Below are 21,551 nucleotides of genomic sequence, written 5' to 3'. Positions count from 1 at the left end.
GATTAGTGAATGAGGATTAAGGCAGAATTTGAAGTCTCAGGGTCCAGTTCTGATTTCAGTTCAATCCAGTAAGCATTAAGTACGTACTTCAGCCCCAGTACACTGCGGCATATGGTCCCACTCTTGAAAATGACCATCTAAAGCAAGACTTCAATATAGTAAATTATTTTTTAAGCTAAACTGAACATCAGTTCCCAAATGTAAGAATAAGGGAATAAATGCACTTTATGGGAAAGATGTTGAATACAGTTTATTGTGGACAACAGGAGAATTTTGGTGGGAATTGCTTTGGTTTAAAGGAAAGAAGAAAATGTTCCAAAGAGGGACACAGCTTAAGCAAAGGCTTTTACTTGGTGAGCATGGGATCTGAAGCATCGATACCTAAGGTCCTACGAGGCTGATATGCAGGAAAGGCCTGGTTAGAAGGAGGGGCAAGGGAGGAGGAGACAAATTATGAAAGGCCTAGAATGCCAGTTGAATAGGTTAAAATAATCTGATAGAAACACAATAACATTTAAGTACTTGAATAAATTTGTAACTTGTCAAAATTGGTGTTTTAGTAAGAACATGGGGGATCCACTAGCAAGAAGATAGAGAAGTTCAAGGATGAGGAGAGGGGCAATCAGTCAAGGGTGGTAGCACTGGGCATGGAAACAAATGGATGAATGTGAGTTACTCCAAAGGACAAATCAAAATGCCTGTTTCCGGGCTGATGGAAAAGTTTTGTTAATGGATGGTCGTGATAGCAGCAGAACACTGCGAATGTGATTGGTACCACTGAACTGGTTACTTAAAAACGGTTAAAATGGGAAACTTTATGTTGCATATGTAACCACAATAAAAAATTAAAGAACAAACTCTGTTCCTACTGATCCCCAGGACTTCTGCAGCAAATCACAGTCTTGTACATCAGATTCCAAGGGCAGGGATATCCAAACTTGGAAAATCGCCTTCTCCTAATCCCTACGAGTTGCTATTTCACACTTCGACCTCTCACTGCATGTTCCTTACCTCACCGCTGTCTTTCTCATCTTAGCAGCAACCACAACCATCTTCAGAGAACACAGAGGTGGTAAGGTGAGAATTCCACCAACTTTCTACCTCTTACATACACATTTAACTCCCTCCTCACATCTCTCATCCCACTGCATGAAGTGTCCACACCTCGTCCCCATGGTGCGCCCTTCCATCCTACTGTAACCCCCACGTAGACAAGCAGGGACATGTCCACCTTGCTCACTGCTGGTATCCTCTGCATTTATCACAGCACCCAGCACAAAGTAATAGGTGTAACTTAAGGGCTTTACTCCACATCCTCAAAGCTTTTTTCCTTCCTTCCTTCCTTTATTTATTATTATTATTATTGCATGGGCAGGCACTAGGAAATGAACCCAGGTCTCTAGCATGGCAGGCGAGAGCTCTGCCTGCTGAGCCACCGTGGCCCCCTTCCTTTATTTTTAACTTTCCCTTTTCTACTGACATTTTCCCCTCAGCAAATATACAAGTACCTCCCAGGTTTAAAATTTTTAAAATTTCAAACTTGCTCTTGTTTCTTGCCTGCATTTAACTACCACTCAATTTCTCTCTTCCTTCACAGGTAAGCTTCTAGAAAGTCATCAATATTTGTTGTATCCATTTTCTCAATTTTCACTCACTTCTCAAGCAGTTGCGGTCTAGTTTTTGCCCCATCAGCCCACTGAGATTGTGCTCATCAAGACCGCTAATGACCTCCTGACACATTTAATGAATATTTCTTCAGTCTTTACACTCTGAAACTTTTGACATTGTTGACTCATCCCTCCTCGAAATATTTCCCTCTTTTGGCTTCTGTGGTCCTCCTTTCTCTTGACATAAATTAAGGACTTAATAAATATATTTTTCCAAGATGAAAAAGAATGGCTTCACTTCCATTCGTACTGCCTCTCTAAGGCTGAGTCTGTCATCTGTGAGTGGACATATTACCTTCCTGCCAAACTTACAGGATCAAGGTGACGTAGGTAAGAATATTTTGTAAATTCTAAAGTGTCTCACACATCTAAGATACATAACCTTTTTTTTTTTTTTGCAGACAGACCTAGCTTAAACAAAGGCTTTTACTTGGTGAGCGCAGAGACTGAAACATGAATAGCAAAAGGTCCTCTATGTGGCTGATATGTAGGAAAAGTGCTAGTTAGAACAAGGGGTAAGAAAAGAGGGGGGCAAATTATGGTAGGCCTGGAACCTTTTTTTTCACCTCTTTCCTCACTCAGAGACAGCCCTGTGAAACAGGAAATCAGTGAAGACCCCAAAACTTAGTATATACATAGTCAATACTATTTATATGCTCCTTCTTCATGGCTAAGAATGACATAATTTTTAATCATCTGCTTTTTTTCCCCCAGTCTTCTCTTTTATGTTAGCTCTTATTGCTATCAGTGGTATTGCTTCTAAAAGCTCCAGCCTTTTAAATTTACTGCTAGTTATATGCTGTGGGTTTGGAGAGTACTAGAAATAGGTATAGATTAAGAGAAAATGTAAGATTTTTAAACTTCAACTTCTGTGTGAGACCAAAGGGAGAAATATTTATATGGTGCAAAATTTATATTTTTGATAGCACACTATGTAATTTAATTTGTATGGTCAGTTTATTCAAACACCATAATTACATGGAATCCTGAATAGGGAGTGAGATCTTGTTGGTTTGTTCAGGTTACTGTGATGCCATAATACAGCCCAGAGTAATTTGAGCAGACTGCAAAAATATTTGCAAAGTCCCCATGGGGGACTAGGGAGAAAAGAGGAAATATTAAATTTCCCCCCCTGGAGAATTCCTAATATTCTCACAAGCATTGGGGACAACCAAATTAATAGGCCCAGCCTTCAATCTTGGAGCTCACCCCTATGAAACTTAATCCTGCAAAGAAGCAGCTAAGTCAACTTATAATTATGTTCAACAGTCATCCACAGAGAACCTCTTTTGTTGCTCAGATGTGGCCTCTCTCTCCTGCTAAGCCAATTTAGCAGGTGAACTCACTGCCTGCCCTGCTACATGGGACATGACTCCCAGAGGTGTAAATTCCCCTGGCAACACGGGATGTGACTCCCAGGGATGAGCTGGGACCTGGCATCAAGGGATTCAGAAAGCCTTCTTGACCTAAAGGGGGAAGAGAGAAATGAGACAAAATAAAGTTTCAGTGGCTGAGAGATTTCAGACAGGTTATCCTGGAGGTTATTCTTATGCATTATTGGAGAGGGAAGTACCTGAAGCTGTTGAATTATAGTCTAGTAGCCTTGATTCTTTTTACCTTTTTTTTTTTTTTAACATGGGCAGGCACCGGGAATCGAACCCGGGTCCTCTGGCATGGCAGGCCAGCATTCTTGCCTGCTGAGCCACCGTGGCCCACCCAAGTAGCCTTGATTCTTGAAAATAATTGTGTAACTATGTAGCTTTTACAATGTGACTGTGTGATTGTGAAATCCTTGTGGCTGGTGTTCCCTTTATCCAGGCTATGGACGGATGAGTAAAACAATAAGAACAAAAATAAAGAAATGATTGGGGGGTGGGATAAGGGGTAAAAAACAAAATTGGGTAGACTGCAATACTAGTGGTCAATGAAAGGGAGGGGTATGGGATGTATGTTTTTTTTCTTTTTATTTCTTTTACTGTAGTGATGCAAATGTTCTAAAAAATTATCTTAGAGATGAATACACAACTTGTGATGATATTGTGAACCACTGATTGTATACTTTGGATGGACTATATGGTGTGTGAATATATCTCAATAAAACTATTAAAAAAAGAGAAAATATAAGAAAGGCTTCCGCATTAGTGAAGTAAATGAACACTATTACTTGTGATTTTTATATTGCTACCATTGTCCTCTTATCTCTGTCTTGGTTGTGTTTTAAATTTATTCTTTCTGCAAATATTTACTGACAGGCACTGGGCAGGCACTAAAACATAATCCCTGCTCTCATGGAGCTTACAGTCTAGTGGGGAAGGCAGTTAACAAAGTCACAAATTATAGTGAAGAGTGATTATTACAGTAGGGAGGCACATGGTTCTATAGGACTTATATAACAGAGGGTCTCACGTAGATTAGGGAGTCATGGACAGTGTCATAGAAGATGTGACTTTCGAGTCAATACCTGAAAAATGAGTAGGCATTAATGTGGGAGGGAACAAATATGCCTCAAAGGAGAAGACAGGAAATGGGAAGGTCTAGGGTAAAAAAAGAAGAGAGAGACAATAATCATGAGTTAGTAGTGAAGGAACTAAGAGAATTCCAATATGGCTAGAGCAAAATATGAGAAGGGAAAGAGAAGGGGTGAGGCTGCAGTGTACAGGTAAGGTATTGGTTGCAGAATTCTGGATTCAGAAAGTGTTATTGTATTTGCATCTTCTTTTCACTTCCCTTATTCTCACTTTCCAACTAGGTTGTATCTTTCTTGAAAAAAGGACATTCTTTTCCTGTGATTTTGGTAGTGCCACCTAGTATTGTCCCCAGAATGTGTGATATGTGAACTGGTAGAGTATAGAGGTAGAATGTTGACATATTCATTATGAGGTTGAAGTTATTACCTCCTAACATTGTAAGGTAATTATCAGAAAAAGCATAATCATGAGAATCATGCAAGTCTGCCATTTACTAGTTCTATGACTTGGGGACAGGTAAGTTAATCTTTTTAAACCTGCTTCTTCATCAGCAAAAAGGATATGTGACATTTAATCCATAAGGTACCATGAGGATGAAATGAGAGATTTATATAACATCTAACAGAATGCACTCAACAAATGGCTGACTCCCTTTCTCTCCTCATACTTCGCTCCCTTGAACTTAATGTCATTCATTTCCATCTGCCTCACACTTTATTCCATCATCAACCCCTATCCTTTGCATCTTCTAAGCCTCCCTCTCCACTGGCTCCTTCCTTTCAGTCTACGAATGTTTAACCCCCCAGCTAAAAATAACCCTTATCTCAGTCAGCTCCCCATTCCCTTAAACTATTTTCCCATTTCTCTATATTCCTACATACTGTTTTTATGAGTTGTCAACATTTCCCGATCCAAGTTGTACCATGGACCCTCAGCTCTGGACCCTGGGAGTGATGAAGAGAGAGGTGGGCATATGGAAGGAGCCAAGACCCAACCACTCTCTAGGAGGACCACAGGTTTTGGAGACAATGGTGTGCTGTCTCCTCTTCCAAACTTCAACACTCACTTTCTTCCTAAGCATGCCCGTTCCTCAGTTAAAAGTTCACTGAAACATATAACACATTCCAAATACTGAGCTTCCCGAGTATGCCCTGTATTATCATTATTCCTGCCATTTGCCTATGCTGTCCCATCATCTGGGAGGCACTTCTTCCCATCTTTAGCTAATAAGTAGTTGAATCCTTCCTTCCAAGTCTGCCTCTTCAGAAAGGCTTCTTGGAATCCTCCTATCAGAATTACTCTATGCTCTCCTTTACCCTCATAATTCTTTAAACCTCGATTATGCTAATGCCATTATTTGCCTTGTACTATAGTTATCCATGCTTAAGTTTATCTCCCTGACTAGGTTGTAAGATTCTTGATGGTAAATATTTTTGCCTCATTCAGGAAGTAGGACTTACTCTTATTTCTGTATCTCTTCTAGAAGCTACACAGTTCAGAAGGCTTCTTCCCTAAAGTGGGTCAGTGCTGTGCTGACACCTGCTGGTCACATGTGGTTCAGCAGCCCTGGCCCCAGCACCTTTCTCCCTCCAGCATTAAGGTCATGACAATCTGGACCACCCTTCCCCAGCCAGGCCTCGATGTATATGCTTGTGGTAGCACTGCCCCATTGCACCACCTCTCCCCGGAGACTCCAGGGACCTGGTCTGTCCCTGGAGTCTCCAGCCTTTCTCCACTTTCTTTGGTCTTTGCAATGTTCCCCCACTAACCCCAGTCTCAGCATTCTGAACTTCACTTCGGCACCACAGAAACATAAGAACAGGGTCTCCAGGAACTGAGCATGAATGAAAGGAAGGAGACAAACACATGGAGACTGAGGGATGTGCAATCCCTCTCCTCACTCCCTCAAAGAATCAACACTGTTTCCCCCTGAGTTCTATTCCTTTTGGACTTTGTCTTATTTCTAGAAGGTTCTTGGGTGGTAGACCTTCTTGGGGATGGTGGTGATGAACCGGAGGTTGAGCAGACAGTAGGTAGGCGGGGCTTGAGGGTGGGGCCAGGCCACAAAGCCTCTGACTCAGGAGCTTCTCCATTCTGTCAGATCTCCGGGAACATTCAAGGCAAGACTGGCACCAGCGCAGGGCAGGTGAGATCCCGGCAACAACAGAAGGGTAGGTTTTAGGAGCAATGGTGGCAGGAGAGACTCTTACTTTGGCCTTAGCTTTCCATATTGAGACTCTCATTTGTTAGAGATAATTCTCAGTGCCCCAGTGGAGATGTCTAGCTCGATTTTCCTTGGGGCAAGGCAGCCTCAGAAAGACATGGTTGGGATGGATGGGCCAGGAAACGCTGAGGGATGGAGGTGGATATGGGTGTGCAATGAAGCCTTGAGCAACGCAAGGAGATCTCAGGAGCCATGGAGGTAGATGGGTAAGGGCCAGGGGGAGAGTGTGGCCAGAAGCTCAGAGGGTAGGACCCAAATAAGAGAAAAACAGAGGCTGAAACAAGGAGAGAGGGAGAGAACAGGGGATCAAACATGGACCAGACGGCAACGGGGGCCCTGGAAAGCTGGGTAACAGGAAGGCCAAGGAGGAAGGAAGGCTCACATGGAGCAATCTCCTCTTCCGGCTGTGGAGTACGACCCAGAAAGCCCCTGCCCAAGCTGGGAGCAAAGCAAGGTTCCAAGTTCCCACTGGACTGACTCCGCTGGGGAAGAAACCCCTGCAGTTACCGATCTCCCCTGCCTGATCAGACTCCCAGTTTGGTTTGGGGGAGAGGGTGAGGCTGCTCCTCACTGCGGTCACAGCCACATCCTGCAGAGCAGGGGAGGGGGAAGTTAGAAGCAAAACAACCAGAAGAACCATGGGCGAAGACCATGGAGAGAGAACTCTGGACACATGCAGCTGGTGTGCCACCACAAGGGTCCTCAATCCAACCCAGCAGGAGACCTCAACCCTCTAGCACTGCCTGTCCCTCCTGAGGTGCTTCTTTCTCATGCTTCCTCAGTATGCTTCAGAGTTGGCAAGAGCCAGGGAAGGGAAGGAGGTTTATTTGGATTATTTAGGTTGAAGGCTATTTTTGTCATTTACTAGTGACTTTGACCAAGTTGCTTAATCTCTCTTAGCTTCTGTTTTCTCATTACATAGTGAGGATATCTACCTTATAGAAGGCAGGGAAGACTGAGATTAAAGGACTTGACACACAGTTAGGTTTTCAACAAATGCTAGTTATTATTCTTATTAGAATTCTGGAGACCCTTAGATTTCTTACTTCTTTAAAGGCAGTACAGCGCATTAACTAAAATGGGCTTCTTGAGTCAGAAAAATTTGTGTTTGACGTTGGGTAAGTTATTTAACATAGAAGCCTAAGTTTGTTCAGCTGTGAAATAAGAATCGTAGTTTCCACACCTCATAGATCTATGGTATATGGTGTACAAATGCAGCTGTAACAATTATCTGCCAGGCCCGATATTCTCCATTACAGCAGCAACGGCCTACTTCCCCTTAAGACTTAACTCATGGCGGGCTGGCCTCTGTAACCCACGTTCCTCCAGCCAAACACCTCACCGCCCCTCTGTGCTACTCTGGAGATAGAGGTTTCCTGCAGCACTAAAGGGGGAAGGTAGGGGCAAGGCCCAGGAATGAGAGGGCCCGGGGGAGAAGGATAACAAAGATAATGATGAGGCAGAAACCAAAGAAGAGACAAAAAGGTGAAAAGCCATTTCTCTCTTTCTGAGGAAACCTGTGGCTTTTCTTCTAGTGACTGACCATACCCCACCCCTACCCCCCAGGAACCATGGAGTCCTTCAGCTCAAAGAGTCTGGCACTGCAAGCAGAGAAGAAGCTACTGAGCAAGATGGCGGGTCGGTCTGTGGCTCATCTATTTATTGATGAGACAAGCAGCGAGGTGCTGGATGAGCTCTACCGTGTGTCTAAAGAATACACACACAGCCGGCCCCAGGCGCAGCGGGTCATCAAGGACCTGATCAAGGTTGCTATCAAGGTGGCAGTGCTGCACCGCAGTGGTTGCTTTGGCCCCAGTGAGCTTGCCCTGGCTACCCGGTTTCGCGAGAAGCTGCGGCAGGCTGCAATGACAGCGCTTAGCTTCGGCGAGGTGGACTTCACCTTCGAGGCTGCCGTGCTAGCCAGCCTGCTAACTGAGTGCCGAGATATGCTGCTGCAGCTGGTGGAGCACCACCTCACGCCCAAGTCACATGGCCGCATACGCCATGTGTTCGACCACTTCTCTGACCCGGGCCTGCTCACAGCCCTCTATGGGCCTGACTTCACTCAGCACCGTGACAAGATCTGTGATGGTCTCAGGAAGCTGCTGGATGAGGGGAAGCTCTGAAAACCTCGAACCCTGCACATTCCTGCTTGGGACAATGGTTAGCTGAGAAAACAACAGATAATGGGCTTTCTAACCCTGCTCATCTCCACCAATGCTTTTCAATCCTCAGGCGTCAGTCCCTCCCAAGAATGTTTTTGGCTCTGAAACCACCCTGCCCCCAAACTGCTGGTGGAAAAGGAGCAATGCTGTGGGGTGAAGCCTCTCTCTCACTTCAGTTCCAGGACAGGAAACAAAGCTGCCTGAAAAAGACGAAGTGAAATTTGGATCTCTACTACCCCCATGAGGGAAGTTTGAAATAGGGAAGCCCCCTCTCCTATGAAACAGGGGAAGGGGCACAGCCCATCTAAGCCCTCTGAGGACACTAAAGGGGGAAAAGAGACCCTTAGAGACATCCTAGATCTCCATCTCTAGGCAGAGGCTGGACAGATACCAGAGTGCAGGAAGAAGGGGAGAGTCTCATCGGTGAAATAAAACTACTAAAACGTGCACAGGGCTCGATGTTTAATTTCTCCAGCTTCTCACACCTTATGATCATCACAGAGGAAAAGAGGTATATAAACACCACTGATCTCACCTCTTACCATTTTCATATAGGAGACTGTGGCATATATCCAGTATCAATGTAGTTGTTTTGCCTACTTCTTCTGTTTAAGAAGCTAAAAACAAAAACAAAAACAAAACAAAACAAAAAACCAAAAACCTGTACCGTAGATCAGTGCTACAAATGGCAAATAAATATTCAGTGAGGAGCAAGCCATAGAGAAAGAGGCTGTGGTGGGGTGGGTGGGTAGAGGGTAAAACAAGAGATGCCCACAGTAGGGGAGTCTGGCCTCTTCAATGGGCAAGCGAACTTGAATCCTTCTTCCATATCCTCAGCCCCACCACCGGCTGAGCAAAGGAGCATATAAGAAGGGTGAACCGGTGGATGGAGAGTTCAGGTCCCTAAACTGTTGCTTTTTCTCAGAGCAAGAGCTGTGAAGAAGTTATAGAGGATTGGTCAGTCAAGGCTGAGCCCAAATCCTTTACTTTCAGACTGGGGGAAAGGCCTGGCACAGCCCCCTATTCTCTGCAGTAGGACTAGATCATCCCCAATAACATGCTTGGATAAGTAGGTGGGAACCAGCAACCACTGGCTCACTATTCCTGGGTTCCCCTCACCCAGCAGCTATAGAAATCCCATTTTTCAGTCAAGAGTGGGAAGGAATAAGATACAGCAAATAAATATTACTTCAATATAGCACCAAATAAATTAGATAACATAGTTGGGGCTGAGAGGGCATAGCTGGGAACTGGGAGAGTCCTTGCCACCCTGTTCTAAGACCAAGGAATTGTAAAAGGGATAGGAAAGGAAGCAGGGATGTAAAAAGAGCCTTTTGAATCTAAAGGACAACTTTAGATTCAGCCATAAAACTGGGAAGGAATCTATTCCCCATCCTCTACTCTTGCCAACTGTAAAACTTCCCTAGGCCAAGAAACCCTTGGATGGACAGGGAAACTGGGGAAGATGGCAGGAGTGGAGGGAGGTGGGCTGGGAAGCCATGTTCTCGAGCCTCACCTCACACTCCTCTCCCCCTCAAGTTGCTCCTTCAATATCTTGCTTCTCTCAGTCAGTTCTGGGGATATCAGAGTTTGAAGATTTCATCCTCCTGGTCCCGTAGTGTCTGGGTCCGAGAGGTCCGGGTCAGTGGCACAGGACCTAGGACTGCTCGTTGCTGCATCCGAGGGGAGCTCAGGTGGGGACCTGCATCCTCCTCAAGTACCCTGCAGGCGAGAAGGAGATGGAAAGAGTGACAGATCAAGGGAAGAACCTGAGAACGGGCAAGCGAAGAGGTATATGGGAAGGCGTACTTCCCTAATACATGAGCTGGTTGCTCTGAGTCACAGTACCTTTTGGATGAACCCTAACCCTCATGCTCCCTCAGGGATCATCAGAGCAGTAAGAAAAGTCAACTGTTTTATTCCAGTGAGAACCCAGAACGTAGTTCCCCACTGCCTCTACCCATTCCAGCAGCCACTGGCTCTGCTCGTCGTCTTGAGGTCACCTGGGGGAAAGGTATCACCTTGCTTCTGCTAGCACTGTGCTTACGTGTGTGGTAAGTTAAGGTTAGAAGAGCAGAGGAGTTCATGGAGGGACTTAGAAGGAACCAGTCAAGACTTACCTGCTGTCCCCTTTTTTCAGCTTCTGGGCAGCAGCCTTCTTTGACAGACTGATCTGTGAATCGAGCTTCTTAAGGAAGTCAGAGGCAGAGAGGTCATGGGTGGGTATAGGGATTTCCTGGCCAGGTGTGGGGAGGACTTCACTACGGGCATGTCCTGAACCTGTCTCTTGCTTCTTCCTCTCAGCTGAGTGTGGCCCAGCTTCATCCTTATGTATCTGTACCTCTTCCTCTCCATCTTTCTCTTCCTCAGAATCCAAACCATTGAACAGGTCTCTGGGCTCTCTCAGGATGGGGATGTAGAGGGTTTTCTTCAGGAATATAGAGTCATTAGTATAAAGGCGGTTTGCACGTTTAATCTGTTCCATCTTAAAAGAAAAATCACCAAAAATTAATAATAGTGATAACAATTAATCCTACATTTGTAGAGCATTTCATACTTTTTAAAGCAATTGCATGGTCTTCCCTGACTATAACAAGCAAGCCAAAATGGGAAGGGCTGATTTTATTCCTATTTATAGATCAGAATTTTTCACACTTTTGATCCCAGGGCCCCTTTACATTTTTTTAAATTATTGAGGACTCCAAGAATATATGCTGGGTAGGAGGTAGGGAATGGAGAGTTAATGCTTCAGTTGCATAGAATTTCTATTTGAGTTGATTGTAAAGTTTTAGAAATAGATGGTGGCGAATGTAATTGACCGCACTGAATTATATATGTGAATGTGGCTAAAAGGAGAAATTTTAGTTTGCTCATATGTTACAGAATAAAAATTAAAAGAAAAAATAGGACTGTATGACACAGTGAACTCTATGGTAAATGATTGACTATAGTTAATAGTACAAATGTTAATATAAAATAGTACAATTGTTATAATTTCATGTATAACAACAATATACCACACTAATGCAAGGTGTTAATAATATAACAATATACCACACTAATGCAAAGCATATGGGGAAAAATACACTCTAATGTAAACTATGTACTATAGTTAATAGTACAATTATAATATTCTTTCATCAACTGTCACAAAGGTTCCACTAATGCAAAGTGTTCATAATAGGGGGAGTATTTGGGAATTCTGTATTTTCTGCACGGTTTTTCTGTAAATCTACAACTTTTCTAATAAAAAAATTATTCAAAAAAATTTGTTGAGGACTCAAAAAAGCTTTTGTTTATGTAAGTTAAAGTTATCGGTACTTAATGCATTATATATTAAAATTGCAAAATGCAAAACACATGATTTAAAACACACCCATCAAATGTTACCACAAATATTTTAATGAAAAATAACAATATTTTCCAAAGCAAAACAAAAAATGTAATGAGGAGAAAGGCCTTGTTTTACATTTTTGCAAATCACTTTAATGTCTGAATTATTAGAAGACCACAATTCTCGTATCAGCTTTTACATGTGCTGCAGTATCAAATCTTTTGATGCCTTCGGAAGATTCCACTGCACACTCATGAGAGAATGAGAATGAAAAAGGCAAATAATATTATCATACATAATAGTTTTGACCTTGTTGACCCCTCAAAGAGTCTCAGGGACCCTTAGGGGGTCTCTGGTACTCACTTTGAGAACCACTGTTAAAGATAAGGAACTGATGCTCAGAGAAGTTAAGTTACTTGCCTAAGATTTTCTAACAGGTTAATGATAGGGCTAGAACTTTAACCATGGGCCTCTTTATGCCTTCTGGGAATGGTTTTCCCATTACAATACATATATATGTATTTTTTAACTTTTTTATTGTATAATATAACATACAGACAAAGCAAAGAAAGAAAAAAGCAGTAGTTTTCAAAGCTCTCTCCAATAAGCAGTTAGTTACAGGACAGATCCCAGAGCTTGTCATGGGCTACCATACTATCATTTCAGATTTTTCCTTCCAGCTGCTCCAGAACAATAGACGCTTGAAGGAACAGTTTTTTTTTTTTTTTTATTAATTAAAGAAAAAAAAGAAATTAACACAACATTTAGAAATCATTCAGGAACAGTTTTTTTCATCAACACAATTGACTTTTTTTGTGAAAAATAATGTATATACAAAAAAAGCAAATTTCAGAGCACAATGCAACAAATAGTTGTAGAACAGATTTCAGAGTTTGGTATGGGTTAGAATTCCACAATTTTAGGTTTTTACTTCTAGGTGTTCTAAGACACTGGAGACTAAAGGAAATATTAATATAATGATTCAGCAATCAAACAGATTTGTTAAACCCTACCTTCTCTGTTCAACTCCACCATCCCCTTTGATCTTTCTCCCACTCTTTAGGGGTATTTGGGCTATGCTCATTCTAACTTTTTCATGTTGCAAGGGGCTGTCAACAATACGGGGGAGGGAGATGGACCTAGCTGATGATCTGGAGAGGCTGGCCCCTCTAGGTTTCAGGACTTACCTGGTCCAGAGACCCATTTGGAGGTTGTAAGTTTCTGGAAAGCCCTAATGCATGGAACCTTTGTAGAATCTCATATATTGCTCTAGGTGTTCTTTAGGATTGGCAGGAATGGTTTTGGCTGGGGTTTGGCAAGTTATGATGGGTAGCAATGTCTAACTGAAGCTTGTGTAAGAGTGACCTCTAGAGTAGCATCTCAACTCTATTTGAACTCTCTCAGCCACTGATAGTACTTGTAACACTTCTTTTTTCCCTTTTGGTCAGGATGGCATCGTTGATCCCACCATGCTAGGGCCAGACACATCCTTGGGGGTTATCTCCCACGCTGCCAGGGAGACATTCACCCCCGGATGTCATGTCCCACATAGGGAGGAGGGCAATGAATTCACTTGCAGAGTTGGGCTTAGTGAGAATGAAGCCATATCTGAGCAACAAAAGAGGTCCTCCAGAAGTAATTCTTTCCATTACAATACTAATAATTTCATTGAGCAGATATCTATTAAGTTAACTGTTTATTCATCATTGAGCACAATGACTATCATCACTATCTATATTCCTGGTCTCTCCAAAGTAGAAAAATCAATGTCATCCTCAACTCACATTTTTCGTCCTCCACTCATACCCACCTGGTCAACAAAAGTATTTCAAAAATCTCTTTCATAGCTGGTCTTTTTTTCATATATGCCTCAGAAAAGACCTTTATATTTCTGCAACAGTTTTTAAACTGGTCTTTCTCGCTCCATTCCTACTTACCACCCACACTGCTGACATCCACCTTTCTGAAAAAAAATTCAGATCAAACCACAAAGCAATCTCACTTATAAACCTCCTATGGTTCCCTACCAGCTAAACAAGAAATCCAAATTAGCATTCAAGGACTTTCTCAATAGAGCCCCTGTAGAAAATGTAAACCCTCATCTCTCTTCTTCTGCCAATACATTTTGTAGTCTCAACTTTGCACTGTTCTTTGAACATTTCATGTTCTTTCACATTTTTGTGTCTTTACTCATAATATTCCTTCAGACTGAAATGCTTCCTCGTAGCCCCTTCTCTGCCTGGAAAACTTCTACTTATCAACTATCACTATCACCGTCTTTGTGATAGTCCTTCTTCAGGGCTCCCAAAGCATCTGTAAGTATTGCTGCAATAATACTCTCCTATTACACAGTTAATCATCTCTGCGTTTTGTCTTGCCTGCCAGCCTGTGTGTCCTCTAAGGGCAGTGATGATAACTTGATGTCTCTATATCCCACGGTGCTCTTCAATGCTCCACAATGCTTGGCACATACCAGGGGCTCATGAATGCTTTATAATAAATAAACCAGATAATAAATAGAGAAACCATAGACATAACCTATCAGTATTTTACTATCAGAAAGTCAGGTTGCCAGTTTTACTGAAAACTCACCTCATATTGGCACCAGTACGGAAAGCATATTTCTTATATTTGTCAAATATCAAAGCTGTTTCCACCCTGGGGGAAGACTACTATAATAAACTTGACCAACAAAATCTTATTCTATTATAATACGTTTAAAAAGAAAACTGGATTAAACTGAACAATTAAAAAAAAAAGTAAAACTGGCTTGTACTTTTGTACTTTAAACTTGCTAAGTGCTTTCATGCTTTTAATTTTAGTTTGTCTAGATAATATCCTAGGTCCCTTCCAGCTCCAAGACGCTATGAGTTACTCTGAATTTTCTGTTGCTTTTATTTTTTCCTGGAAATGTAACTACATGCTATATATATGTTACCACTATTAAAAAGGGGGATATAATTGAGGCCAAAATTTAGCCATAGCCACAGAGCTAGAAATGCCTTTAGAATCTAGTTTGTGTAAAAGAGCAGTTAAAAGTGAAGGTTTCAGAAGGAGACAATTTAGCCTGAACCCTATCTCTACCAATATACTAGTTGCATTGATATATGGCAGGTTATCTTATCTCCCTAAGTCCTAGTTTCCTCAACTTTAAAGGGATAGTTACACCTACCTCACAGAGTCTTACAAAAATAATGAGATAATACGTTTATGAGCTTGACACATAGTAAATAAATGGTAGGGAGATAATAACTTTACTATCATTATTATATATTATATAATTATATATCATTATTTAATACATTTCTTCATTTTACAAATGGTGAAGAAACTGAGGCCTCAGTAAAAGGAAATGACTTACGTGGTCACTCAGCTAGTAAGCAGCAGAATGGGTCTAGAACATAGGACTCTTCTTCCTTAGACTACAGATATTTGCACACTAATGTTCATAAGTGACATAATTCACAACTGCTAAAACATGGAAGCAACTCAAGTGTCCATCGATAGATGAATGGATAAACAAAATGTGGTATATACAACAGAATATTACTCAGCTGCAAAAACAAATGAAGTTCTGATACATGTGACAACTTGGAAGAACCGTGGAGACATCATGTTGAGTTAAACAGGCCAGAGACAAAAAGACAAATATTGTGTGACCTCACTGATATCAAATAATTAGAATAAGAAAACTCACAGAGTCAGAATCTAGAACATAGGTTACGAGGGGATGGGAATGTGGGGGCAGGGTAGGGAATAGGAAGTTAAGGCTTAAAATGTACAGAGTCTCTATTCAGGACGACAGAAAAGTTTTGGTAATAGATGGTGGTGATGGCAGCACAATATGGTGAACATAATTAACAGCAATGAGTTATACATTTGAATGTGATTAAAAGGGGGAAATTTTAGGTTGTATATATGTTACTAAAAGAAAAAAAAATCCATGGCACTGCACAACACAGTAAACCCTAATTTAAACTATGGACTATAGGTAATAGTACAATTATAAAAACGTGCTTTCATCATCTGTAACAGATGTAGCGCACCAATGCAAGGTGTTAATAATAGGGTGGCATAAGGGAATCCCGTATTTGATGCATGATTTTTCCTAAACTCACAGCTTCTCTAATAAAAAGAATATACATATATTTTAAAGTAACATTTAAGCAGAGACCCAAAGGCTGAATGAGAATTAGCCAGGTGAAAAAGAAAAGGGGAATGATAGCAACGATAATTTCTAACATGTATACAAGCATGCATAATTTCCAAAGGTGAAACTGAGAGAAAATTCAGTTTGGCAAAACGTGGTGAGGTTCTGTTGGCACTGTAGGCATGGCAGTTCTTCACTGTGGGGGTGCCCCAGGCAGTGCTGCACGCTTGACACCCCAGGCCCCTGCGCACTAAATGGTGACAACTCCCACTGCACACATTCCCCAATGCTCCCTGGTCATGTAAGGAGAACTGCCTCCAGGGGAGAACTGCTGGGTACATGATCTAGCGTGTGCACACACGAAAGCGTGTGAGACAGAGGGTGGCTAGGGGGACACGGAATGGGAGAAAAAAAAAATTCTCTGATATTTATTGTAAATATTAAATACTAAATGATTCACTGGTGGCTCAGATGCATCTATGCATGGCTTCTAGGCCCCAGCTGAGACCCAGGGGCTGTCCTGTACTTCCATACCAGCTTCCTTTGCTGAGGGCATTCCCTATACTTGAAATATTTTCTTTCCTATACTCCATGGATAGAAATCTTAGCCATATCCATTCAGTCATTCAAAAAACATCTGTTCAGCTTCTATGTGTTGCGCTGTGCCAGACTCTAGGAATATAAGGTTGAAATGGTTTCTACCCTTAAGGAGAGTATAGGCTGCTGGAAAGACAAAGATGGCAAACAACTGGTATTACATAGTAGAGGGGGCCACAGAGGAAGGAACTTCTAAGTCTTTCAAGGTCCATGGTGTTGGCTCCCTGAAAAATCTGCACTAGTGTTCCCCCCCTTGTCCCCCTCTGAATAAAAATTAACCTCCTTTTCTGATTTCCTGCTCTTTATTAAATACCTCTACTAGTTCACAACACAGTCTGCCACCTGCAGTCACTATTTGTGTCCCTGTCCACTTCACATTAGACTGTAAATTACACGATGGTAATGACCACATCTCTCAAGATGGTTACCACAGTGCTTTAAATATATGAAGCATAAAAACAAAGTTGGCTAAATCCAATACTTGTTTGTTAGATTGAACAGGATATGGGGAAAAATTCACCAACTTTAATGTGCTCAAAGTAAGCGCTAAAGGGGAGGGTCTGTGCAATATATTTTTACACTTGTCAAAAATACCCCATACATGACCTGAAATACTTGGGGAAGAGAGTACCTTACCAGAAAGAAGGCAGAGCACGGAAGGAGGGAAATACAGCAAGAAAAGATAAGCACCCAGGAACTTAGAACTAAAAATCAGCTCTCCATTAGCTACTGTAAATATTTAATCACTCTCAATTAAAAAAAAATCTATGTGGTTAATAGCCACAAAAGCTAGTAAGGCTTCAGAGTCAGACAGACCTGTTTGAATTCCAACGCTGACACTCATTAGCTATTTGACTCGGGTCAAACTGGTTAACCAATCTGTCTCAGTTTTGTCATCGGCAAAAAGAGGACAATAGTCGTATACTTGATAGGGACATGAGGATCAAATGAGCCAATGTACGTAAATCAACTAGCATACTGGCTGACATACAGTCGGCTGCTCCTCTCTATCGGGATAGTGGGAGAGGATCTGTCCCGACCAGACAGTGCAACACTGAGAGATGTCAGCAAACGAAAGGATATAGGTAAACAGAACACGAGCACAGCCTCAGTTAGGAAACATTCAGGGGAAGTTCATCTTGAGGAGCCAAAGCATTCTTCTGAGGAATAACTCTCCTAATTGGGAGACTCACCGTTACCCCGTATTTGAGTGCTAGTCCAGCCAGCGTGTCTCCGGGCTCCAGCTGATGCTCCAGGCGTCTTTCTCTCACTGGAGAACAGGCAGACTGCACCAGGCTACCATAAGAACGAGCCCGGCTTCCCTGAAGCAGTCCTGAACCCCCAAGAGGAACCTGTCTAGAGGGAGAAGCCATCTCCTCACCCTGCCGACAGCTGAGTCTGCGACTGAGAAGGCCCGGCTAAATCCAGGGTATTCCTTTCTTCTTCTTTCCTAAATCTTCCCCAACCCACCCCCTCGCCCTTAGCTCCCCTTTATTCCCCCAAACCTCCTCCCGCCTCTGTCACTCCACCCCCTTCCCCGCCCTCTCTCCTTTCAAGCCCCTTTTCCCACAGTCCTAGTTCTTGAATATTCAGTTTCCCGAGTCTCCCTTTAGCCACCCACCAACCTTCGACCTCCCACAAGTCCTCGCTCCACTGACCTCTGACTTTTGAACTCTAGGTACCCTCGCAACACCCTTTTCTCAGTTTGTTCTCTCAGCCGGGCAGCCCGGCCTCCCCCACTGCGGCTCCGCCCCGTCCAGGGGTTGGTCCGTTAGGGTCAGGAACAAATCAGGCCTACTCGGGGTGAGCTGTCGCCACAGACGAAGGGCTTAAGGATGGCGAGCGTTTGTAGTCCACTTCCATTCAGGGACTCTAAGAAGCCAGCTCAGCATCACATCGGTCACACTCTCAAATCCGGGCTCAAGCATCAGCTCCACATCTAGGATCTTGTGCCTCCAAAGGCCTCGAATCTTCCAAGATGCAAGGGCCTTGGTTCCAGCCCTTTGAGAAAAGACTTCATCTCCCGAAAGGCCCCGCGCGTCGGGGGCGCCGGGAGCCAACGCAGAGCCGCTTCCGCCCCCTTCGCCGTCGCGCAGTGCATACAGGGAACCGCGTCCCCGGAAGTCGGGCGGCCAACCGGAAGGAAACCAGGAGAGGGAAAGCAGACACCTTTTACCTGCTAAGATGGCTTGAAAGGTGCGGGTGATGCATTGCTAGCGAGTTTATGGCTGCTGGGACTCACGATAGCGATGTCTTTCAAGAGGGAAGGGGACGATTGGAGTCAACTCAATGTGCTCAAAGTAAGCGCTAAAGGGGAGGGTCTGGAGCAGCTTCAGCCGCCCTCTGAAGTTTTTGAAAGAGCTTTGCCGGGTTGCTCAGGCAGCAGCTCCGGGGACGGGAGGGAGCCAGGCGACTAGAGCTGGAGGTGCACCCCCTTTTCGCCCTTTGATCGCTGTTCTCTCTATGGTCATTATTACCTTTGATTCTTCATCACTATAATTTCCCTTCCATACTTTGTCCTGCTTATTTCTTTGACCCTGTTCGATTTCTTCCCTCGCACCCCCTGCAGAAACGAAGAGTCGGTGACCTCTTGGCCAGTTATATCCCGGAGGATGAGGCACTGATGCTGCGGGATGGACGGTGAGGGCAATGAGTGACGCAAGTCTGAGGTTTCTGCGGTTACAGGTCCAATAAACTGTTGTTGTTAAGGAGAAGACTGGGAGTTACTAGGACTCTGGTGCGGCGTGAGGGACCAGAAGAGATAGGGATATGGTTGGTAAAGATCGGGAAACCTGAGAGTGGCCTATGAAAAGGACTAGTGGGACAGGGTGGAACCTGTAGGAGGAACCCTCCTGATCCAGTTATCCTCTTCTCTCACCTCCCTAGCTTTGCTTGTGCCATCTGTCCCCACCGACCTGTACTGGACACCCTGGCTATGTTGACTGCCCACCGTGCAGGCAAGAAACATCTGTCTAGTAAGTTTGGGGGGAAGACAGGAAACAGAGAGTAGACCCTCGAAATCTCTGCAGGTCACTCTTGGTACATTGCTTGTAATTTCCTTTCCGTTGCTCCTCAGGCCTGCAGCTTTTCTATGGCAAAAAGCAACCAGGAAGGGGAAAGGAGCAGAATCCAAAACAGCAAAATGAATTGAGGAGGGAGGAGACCAAATCAGAGGTAATCAAGAGGTAATCCTAGGCAGGGCTCTGCCACACACGCCAGGCTGGAAAGGCTTTGGCTCCTCTCTAGCTCTGAAGGCTCTGATTCGGTCTCCTGTTTCCCTGCCAGGCTCCTTTGCTGGCCCAGACTCGATTTATCACCCAGAGTGCGCTGCACAGAGCCCCCCACTATAACAGTTGCTGCCGTCGGAAGTACAGGTCTGTGGGATGGGAAAGCCAGAGGAAAATATGGTGATTTGAGGATGAAGAATAGGGAAAGAGTAACTTTGCTATTAGTTCTTACATTTAGGTCCATAATCATTTTGAGTTACTTTTGGGGTGGGGGGTGGGGGGTGGTGCCTGGTCTGGGAATTGAAATGAGTTACTTTTTGTATATGGCTTGAAGTAAGGGTCCAGTTCATTCTTTTGCATGTGGGTTATTCAGTTGTCTCAGCATCATTTGTTGAAAAGACTGTTCTTTATCCACTGAGCATTACTGCATTAGGAAAAATTAAGAATTGAAGAATAACTATGAAAAGTTATTTCACTTCACATTAGTTAGATGGAGACAATGGATGGAAAAATATATATGGTATGGGAATCAGTCTTAAGGCAGGGAGGGACCTAGATAGATGGAAGGCAAAAGGAGATAGATAGCTCTAAAAATATTGTTTTCCAAATTGTATTCTGAGGAATTTGAGAGTTCTAGAGATATTAATTGGTATTTCAGGAAAAAGAAAACTTTGTGATTTTAAATAAAGTTTGGGAAATAGTACTTTGTACTCTTACTTGAGGAATAGTAATATCAGCATATTTTAAAGGCTCTACAAAGTCTTAAAATTAAAAATATATATATTTTAAAAATTTTGTTTACTATAGGCTTTTCCTAAATTCATTTGATTACAAATTCCTCATATGCAGAACACTTATTAATATCTTGAGAAGCAGTTTAGGAACCAGTTGTTTAGGCAACACTGCTTTTAGGGGGTGGGAGTCATAGAAGAGTTGGTCTTTTCCTTTATGGCATTTATATACTTCTATCCTTCTCTCCCTAGACCCGAAGCCCCTGGTCCTTCTGTCTCCTGTTCTCCTTTACCACCCCCAGAGGTTGAACTCCACAGTGGGATAATCAGCAGGCAGCCTGAGTCTGGGGCTGGCCCACAGGCCAAGGAGACAGCAACTGTCTTAGCCCCCCCACCCATGAGCCCCACAAGAAGACGAGCCCTGGATCGTTACCTCACCCTTCGAAGGTGAGTATGCAAAATCACTTTCCTCGGATTTTCTCTTTGCTCTCTGTCTCTCCTTTTTGCACACATACTTGATTGTTGTTTTCTTATCCCCATTAACGACTCAAACTTCCTTTTTCTCATTCTGACCAATTCTGTTTTCTCTGATGTTTTTCCAGCTCTGGATGGATCCCAGATGGACGAGGCCGATGGGTGAAAGATGAGAATGTTGAGTTTGACTCTGATGAGGAAGAACCCCCTGATCTCTCCTTGGACTAACACTGTCTTTCCCCATTTAATTCACAAATAAACTACAACAGGTGCTGGGAGCCTCACTTTTCTAGAGTCTGGTTCTTGTCCCATCTCAGGATTTCAGATCTGGCCACTCCTTCCCTGCAATGTACACAGCTCCCCATACTTCTCACCCTTCCCCCACTTTCTACCAAAGTCATGCCAAGCGTCAGCTGCATGCAACCCGGTGCCCTATTAATAAGTCTGTCAGAAAGGTCTTCGCCCTTCATGTTGTCTGTCTCTTTCCCTGTCTCCACTCAGAGTTTGTCCCCCT

The 21,551-nt window shown here is 43.3% G+C and overlaps 3 protein-coding genes across 9 annotated transcripts; 2 read left to right on the top strand and 1 right to left on the bottom strand.

The window, feature by feature from the left end:
• Window positions 1-1,559: 1,559 nt before the first annotated feature.
• On the bottom strand, window positions 1,560-18,687 carry LYSMD1 (LysM domain containing 1). 4 transcript variants are annotated; one of them, XR_013173941.1, is made up of 4 exons: window positions 17,799-18,687; window positions 10,645-11,009; window positions 10,041-10,246; window positions 1,560-3,133 (listed from the first exon to the last, which is right to left on the bottom strand). XR_013173941.1 is itself a non-coding variant. In XM_077156050.1 (3 exons), exons 1-3 carry the CDS (start codon window positions 17,976-17,978, stop codon window positions 10,108-10,110), a joined length of 684 nt encoding a protein of 227 aa, XP_077012165.1. In that variant the 5' UTR covers window positions 17,979-18,687; the 3' UTR covers window positions 3,275-10,107. The 4 variants fall into 4 exon arrangements, 1 of the variants encoding a protein (XP_077012165.1); XR_013173939.1 differs by lacking the exon at window positions 1,560-3,133 and adding an exon at window positions 3,275-9,457; XR_013173940.1 differs by lacking the exon at window positions 1,560-3,133 and adding an exon at window positions 3,275-9,141.
• Window positions 6,184-8,971, top strand: TNFAIP8L2 (TNF alpha induced protein 8 like 2). Of its 2 annotated transcripts, none has more exons than XM_077156051.1 (2): window positions 6,184-6,306; window positions 7,926-8,971. In XM_077156051.1, exon 2 carries the CDS (start codon window positions 7,931-7,933, stop codon window positions 8,483-8,485), a length of 555 nt encoding a protein of 184 aa, XP_077012166.1. In that variant the 5' UTR covers window positions 6,184-6,306; window positions 7,926-7,930; the 3' UTR covers window positions 8,486-8,971. The 2 variants fall into 2 exon arrangements, with proteins under 2 accessions (XP_077012166.1, XP_077012167.1); XM_077156052.1 differs by having other exon boundaries at window positions 6,192-6,281.
• On the top strand, window positions 18,306-21,315 carry SCNM1 (sodium channel modifier 1). 3 transcript variants are annotated; one of them, XM_077156049.1, is made up of 7 exons: window positions 18,306-18,801; window positions 19,175-19,245; window positions 19,492-19,580; window positions 19,682-19,779; window positions 19,891-19,979; window positions 20,816-21,010; window positions 21,166-21,315. In XM_077156049.1, exons 2-7 carry the CDS (start codon window positions 19,229-19,231, stop codon window positions 21,263-21,265), a joined length of 588 nt encoding a protein of 195 aa, XP_077012164.1. In that variant the 5' UTR covers window positions 18,306-18,801; window positions 19,175-19,228; the 3' UTR covers window positions 21,266-21,315. The 3 variants fall into 3 exon arrangements, with proteins under 3 accessions (XP_077012164.1, XP_077012163.1, XP_077012162.1); XM_077156048.1 differs by having other exon boundaries at window positions 18,307-18,905; window positions 19,492-19,562; XM_077156047.1 differs by having other exon boundaries at window positions 18,309-18,905.
• Window positions 21,316-21,551: the final 236 nt, after the last annotated feature.

Source organism: Tamandua tetradactyla, chromosome 4 (assembly GCF_023851605.1).
Source record: "Tamandua tetradactyla isolate mTamTet1 chromosome 4, mTamTet1.pri, whole genome shotgun sequence".
Classification (NCBI taxonomy): Eukaryota; Metazoa; Chordata; class Mammalia; order Pilosa; family Myrmecophagidae; genus Tamandua; species Tamandua tetradactyla.
The sequence above is the reverse complement of the archived record's forward strand: the minus strand, read 5'-3'. Positions and strand labels throughout refer to the sequence as shown.